This window comes from Panthera onca, chromosome B3, assembly GCF_046562875.1.
Source record: "Panthera onca isolate mPanOnc1 chromosome B3, mPanOnc1 haplotype 2, whole genome shotgun sequence".
NCBI lineage: Eukaryota > Metazoa > Chordata > Mammalia > Carnivora > Felidae > Panthera > Panthera onca.
In genome coordinates, this window is record NC_138344.1 from 2,006,561 (window position 1) to 2,012,838 (window position 6,278).

At 65.5% G+C, this 6,278-nt stretch overlaps 1 protein-coding gene across 4 annotated transcripts in view; it reads left to right on the forward strand.

The window, feature by feature from the left end:
• Positions 1 to 6,278, forward strand: part of CEMIP (cell migration inducing hyaluronidase 1) — a 129,067-nt gene that overhangs the window by 109,470 nt on the left and 13,319 nt on the right. For all 4 annotated transcript variants that reach the window (XM_078449086.2, XM_078449088.2, XM_078449087.2 and 1 more), the window contains 5 exons: positions 616 to 744; positions 2,812 to 2,897; positions 3,795 to 3,926; positions 4,855 to 4,890; positions 4,972 to 5,127. In XM_078449086.2, coding sequence (XP_078305212.2) covers positions 616 to 744; positions 2,812 to 2,897; positions 3,795 to 3,926; positions 4,855 to 4,890; positions 4,972 to 5,127 — 539 coding nt within the window. The remainder of the gene's footprint in view (positions 1 to 615; positions 745 to 2,811; positions 2,898 to 3,794; positions 3,927 to 4,854; positions 4,891 to 4,971; positions 5,128 to 6,278) is intronic.

The following is a 6,278-nucleotide window of genomic DNA, read 5'->3' on the forward strand; positions in this document are numbered from 1 at the left end:
GGATGGCTCCGTCGCTGCGTCATATTGGCGATCAAAGCCCTTTATCGAAATGACTCCTCGTGGGATCCAATGGGTGCAGCCTGGGCGGTGCCTGGCACACCAGCGCTCCAAGCCGAAGTAGTTTAATTCTCGCGTCAGCCCTCCGAGGCCGGCGCCACTACCCTCCATGTGGCGGGTGGGGAAACCGAGGCAGGGAGCGCTGCCGTGCCCAGGGGCGTGCGTGGGACCCAAACACGGCACTCCGTCTACACGGCCATTCCTCCCTGCGGCTCGCCGTCCGGGGGACCCCGAGCGGGCCAGGTGCCGTCTCTGGGCCTCGGCTTCCCCAGCTGCCAGATGAGAGGGGCCAAGCACATCACGGGACGTTCCCCACGGGGACTCTGCAATCCAGCCGCTTGGAGCCCACGGCCGATCGAGCGGGACCCTGTGAAGGGTCGGCACAGCCCGGGTGGGCCCCACGAAACGCATCTGCCAGAGTTTGGACCGTCTCCCGGAGATGTGTTTGGGGGAGGGCAGCGGGGGGTACGTGGGGGGCTGGTGCCAGCCCGCGGCCCCGACCAGGGGTGTGCTGGGCTGATTTCGGCGGCTCTCCCCCCCGGTGCCCTCCTCCCACAGGAAACCGGATTCTGGTTCATTTTTCACCACGTTCCGACGGGCCCGTCGGTGGGAACGTACTCGCCGGGTTACTCCGAGCACATCCCGCTGGGAAGGTTCCACAATAACCGAGCACACTCCAACTACCGCGTAAGTCCTTCCAGACCGCGCGCCCCGGCCTCCCGCCGGTCCCCCTGCCCCGGCCCGCACATCGCCAGGGCCGGACGGCCGCCGGGCTCCGGCCGGGCACCAGCCGCCTTCCTGGCGCGGGTCTGGAAGGAAACAAAGCGGCCTTCTTAGCGACAATGTCCCGTGGCCACTCCTGCCACACGACGCGGCCCCCGGTCAGAGCCGGGAAGAGAGGCGGGATGCGCCTTCCTGCAGGCTGACGGCGGGGGGACACCCGAGCGCAGGCCCGCCGCCCCCCTGGAGGCCGGGCGCGATGCCGGCTGTGACAGGCTGGCCCGGCCTGGGCGCCGGACGCAGTCAGGACGCGCTTCTGAAGGAACGGAGACGTGGCACGGGCCCCTCTCCTCCGTCCCCTTGGCTTTTGCTCCAGGAAGCAGGCTGGTCCTTCCGCACAGAGCCCGGAGGGTGCGGGGGGCGGGGGGGAAACCAGACGCTGCCGAGTGAGGCGCAAGGAAGGGGCCGGGGCCCCGAGGGTGTGGAGGACGCCCACCCAGGACGGCACGGACACCAGAGCCGTGGGACGCGGAGCTGGGGAGCCAGGCTGGGACCGGGGAGCCGCCCTGGGGACACAGGTGGTGCTGGGGGCGCTGGCACGGTGCGTGGACAGAGCCCCGTGTCCGGATCTTCTGTCCAGTCCCTGATAGTGCAGATGAGGAAACTGAGGCCCCTGGGGGGGGGGGCGGGGAACGGACACGGTAGGGTTTAAAAAAGGTCAACCGGGGAGAAGACTGTGAGAAGAGAAACCTTCTCACACTCGGCTTGTGGTTATACGGGCGGTGGGGCCAGAGAGGGGCCTGTAGGGGTGCGGGGGGCACGGGCAGAGGGCACACCCCAGGGAGCTGAGAAGGAAGTTGCCGGTCATCGGTGTCCCCCTGACAGAGCAGGCGTTTCTGAGGCCGTCGTGGGCCACGCAGGAGCGGCCAGGGGTGCCGTGTGGGCAGCCGAGAGGACACAGCACGTGTGGGCCGTTTGTCAGGACCTCGTCCTCCAGAAGCCGTCCCCTGAGCTGGGCGGTGGGCCTGGAGAGGTCAGAGCAGGGAGGTCTGTGAGGGACAGTGGTTTCCTACAAGGAAGTAGGCAAGGACTCAGGGGCACAGGAGGAGGGGCGGGCCTTGGGGAAGGTGGCAGGGTGAGGTACCTGCCCCCAGTGAGCCCTGACTTTGTGCCCAGTGGATGAGGGTCTCTGGGCACAGTGCCCCGTCCAGTGAGCCCGGACTTTGTGCCCAGCAGGCGAGGGTCCCCGGGCACAGTGCCCTGTCCAGTGAACCCTGACTTTGTGCCCAGTGGGCGAGGGTCCCCGGGCACAGTGCCCTGTCCAGTGAGCCCTGACCCTGTGCCCAGTGAGCGAGGGTCCTCGTATGGGGCGTCCACCGGGGCCAGCACCGAGCCTCCCGCCATATTCTCTGAAATCAGTGTTCGTAGCCCGGCTTGTGGAGGCCACAGCTGAGGCTTGCAGGGTGAAGGTCACGGCCCATGAGCGAGCAGCGGGGATCCAGCCCCTCATGTTCTACTCACGCCACCACTGCCTCACTGTCAGTCCCTTGAAGAATGTTCTAGCCAGAGTGGCCTCAGCTACTCAAGAAGGGAACCTGGGAACCTGCCTTCGGGCCTTCCCTGGAGGCCGAGAGTCCAGTGGGAGGAACCGAGACCCCTGCCCCAGGGGAGGGGTCTCAAGTGCGGTGTTTCCTTTAAATCACCAGACACACTTCCCGTAGCCCCTGACGTTGGGCCTGGGCTTGTAACCGCCCAAAGCAAGGTGACTTCTGGTCACGGACTTAGCTCCGTGGCCCTGGACAAGACACTTAGCCCCCAGACCTCTTGGTTCCTTCGTGAACACCTCAGATTCGCCCTGAGCAGAGCAGAAGCGTGGGCTCCTCCCCTCCCTCACTGCAGACCCCTTGCCTCCACTAATGCGTCCTGAGAGCAGAGCCGGCGTTACTGGAATGTTTAAGAGTGTGCGTGGCGTGACGAGGTGCCTGCCACCTGCCGTGGCCGTGGACGCGTCCCTGACCGTCTCCTCCCCCGCAGGCGGGCATGATCATTGACAACGGGGTCAAAACTACGGAGGCCTCTGCCAAGGACAAGCGGCCCTTCCTGTCCATCATCTCTGCCAGGTAGATGACCCGTGGGGACGCACACCCTCCCTGCTGACCTCTTGACCCAGCCCCGTCCTCTCCACTCATTCGTTCGTTCGTCCGCTCGTTCGCTCGCTCACTCGTCAGTGTCTGGTGAGCACTTTCTACGTCCTGGACCGTGAGCTAGCTGCTGGGGGTCCGATGCGGAAAGCCCGAGCGGGGCAAAGACTGAATTAGGGTTTATGCTACAGCAGCCGAAGGGAAACAGAAATCTCTAGAGGTTCCCGGATCCCTCAGCAAAGCCAGTACCTGCACGGTCGGTAGGACTGGGTTGGGCTGAGGTCTAAAGGGACGTGCGGGTTGTGCCCACAAAGCAATCCAGAACAATCCAGAGCTCAGCCGAAGGCCAGCGGCTGCTTTCCACGGGTGCCATCGACATCTCGAGGGTATTAGAAACACCAGCGCCCTTTAGAGACCGAGGCGTCGGTCTACGTCAGAAGTGGGTGGCACTAGGGTCCGTGATAACGCCGACGGGTGGCTTTTGCTGGTCTGGACACACTGAGCAGCTGGGCTCCGTGCCCCGTTTTGTAGCCAACGAGCTGGATTCCGGAAGAGGCTTTAGGCCAAGGGCCCCCCAGGTTACCAGGCCGCTGGGCAGCTCACTCTCCTTCCAGGGGCCATACCGCACGCCGGGGTGGGGCCCCGCCAGTTCGCGCTGTGCCTTGACCACCCCCCCCCCCGGGCGGGGTGGGGTGGGGGCTCCTCGGTGCCCACGGACGAGAGCAGTGGCCTGTCTGTAGCCTGCGTGGGGCTGGGGCCATGGAGGAAGGACTCCTTGCTTCTGTGTGTGCGGAGAGAAGCTCTCGGCCCAGAGGGGGGTCGGCTGAGGCGTCCCCCCGACACGGCCACCTGTGCCCTCCCCGTGGCGTGCTCCAGGTACAGCCCTCATCAGGATGCCGACCCGCTGAAGCCCCGGGAGCCGGCCATCATCAAACACTTCACCGCCTACAAGAACCAGGACCACGGGGCCTGGCTGCGCGGCGGGGACGTGTGGCTGGACAGCTGCCGGTGAGGACCGGGCACGGGGTCCTGACACGAGGACGGGGTGGGGGGTGCCTCCCCCGCATGGGGGAGGGGAGAGCGGGGCAGGGAGGAAACAGGCACACGGACGTCGGCCTTCTGGTCAGTCCCCGGCCAGGCAGAGGCAGCGACCCGCCCCCACCCCCGAGACCCCTGAAAACAGCACATGCCGGGTACTGGGGGTCGTACCTGCCACGGAGTGAGGCTCTCTCGGGCCACGGAGCCAGTCGTCGGAAGGAGGGAAGGAAGAGAAGGCCAGCATGTCCCGGGCACCTGCTGCATGCAGCATCCTCATTTGCCTTCCTTCCTCACTGTGCTTCTCAAAGATGCAAATTATCTCCATTTTTAGAGATGGTCAACTGAGGCTGAGCTCAGTGACTTTCCCGGGAGGTCACACAACTAGGAAGCGGTTGGACCGGGGCTTGAAATTTCAACTCCTGGGACACCAAAGCAGGGCCACAGCGCAATTGTGACACCGGGTCCCGCCCTTCCCGGGCCCCCAGGGCCCCGGGGCCGGCGCCTGCCTGCCTCCCCGGGAGACGTGGCACCAGCTGTCCGTCTGTCCTTCCCGCTGTGGCTGAAATGGGAGTGGGCGTGGCTAAGGGGAGTGCAACCCGCCCGCACGTACCCCGCCGTCACCCGGGGCCGGCCCCGAGAGTGGCGAGGTCCTTCACGTCCCCCTGATCCAACCTCCCACGAGCCCTGGAGTCAGCAGCGTGGGGGCGATGCTGGAGGCCACTGTCCGCGAGCGGACGTCGAGCGGGAGGCGAGCTTGCCGCGCAGGGTGGGAGAGCCCGCAGCCCCTTCCCCACACAGTATCCACATGTGACGCCAGGGACAGGGAAGCGTCCCGCCCTCGGCCACGTCCCTGGCCGTGGCGCGAGGGCAGGCTCTGACCGTCCGCTCTCGTCCCCAGGTTCGCTGATAATGGCATCGGCCTGACCCTGGCCAGGTAAGAGCAGCTGTCCTCGTGCCGAGCCCTGTGCGGGAAGCCGGCTGCGGACGGCTCATTCCAGACGCCTCCTCCCCACAGCGGCGGGACCTTCCCGTATGATGATGGCTCCAAGCAGGAGATCAAGAACAGCCTGTTCGTCGGCGAGAGTGGCAACGTGGGGACGGAGATGATGGACAACAGGATCTGGGGCCCCGGCGGCCTGGACCACAGCGGGAGGACCCTCCCTATAGGCCAGTAGGTTTGCAGCCGCGGAGGCTTCCTCGTCCTGCGTGCCTTAAGCCGAGTGGCAGCCACAGACGGAAGGATGCTCGTGGGAGATCTCCGCCTGTCGACTGTGAACCCCCCTGTCAGTTACCAGTCAGAGGAGTCACTGAAACAAGGGAGGTTGGCCGGCGGTGGGCTGAGGTCTAGAGCGGGAGAGAGAAATCAAGCGTTCAGTGTCGAATGGCAGTCGGCAGGGGGACCTGATGGTCCAGATGCACAGGGTGGTTCTAGGGCTACGGTGTCTGGGGTCCGCGGCCGGGGGTTCCTCTGATAGCACCCTACTCGGAGCATCGCACCCACTTCTGGGGTCGGGGGAGAGAGAGATGGGCCAAAGCACGCTTGGAGGACGATACCCAGGAAGGTGACAGAGCCCAGCGCTGTGTCACACGCAGACTGGGAACTCCGGTCAGGAGTTCAGGGGTCAGACGAGGGGGACCAGCACGGGAGGCGACGTCACACGTGGTCGGGGCTTCCAGACGCTTACAAGACGGAACTCATTCCCCATGGGCCCCACGGTTAGAAGGAGTTTAGTGCGGGAAGAACTGTCTGACGGCCAGGCCTGTTCGTCAGCAGAACCGTAGGGCTGTCCTGAGGGGTCCCGGGCTCTCTGTTGCAGAAGGTGTTTCAGGCAAAGCGGGGGGAGGCTGGCCAGGCGGCTGGAGGAGGGGGGACCGGGAGAGCTGACCAGTTCACAGAGCAGAGGGGCTCGGTCAGTTCCCGAGGGAGCCTCAGCTGGGTCGGTGTGAGGACGTCTGTCCCCCGTCTGAGACGTCTGTCCCCCGTCTGATGGTGATTCTGCTCAGACGTGAACCCAAACCCGACGGCCAGGCTCTGAGCCAGGCAGACGCACGGGGGTCTGCTCCCCGAGAGCCGAGAGCCCTCCTGCCCCCAGAGCTTCCCCCCAGCCTTTCTCCGGGGAAATATAATCCCTGCCTCTGTGGGCAGGACACGGGCCCGGAGCTCCCACCCCAGTGGACGTGCGCCTTTGCAAAGATTCTGCGGACAGAACCACGGCCTCCTTTGGCGCAAGTGGTCTGGGAGCCCTGGTCTCTGGTCGCAGCGATAGACCAGCCCCTTTGGATGGTGTTTATGAGTAACTCTGGATCTGCGTACTTGGGCCT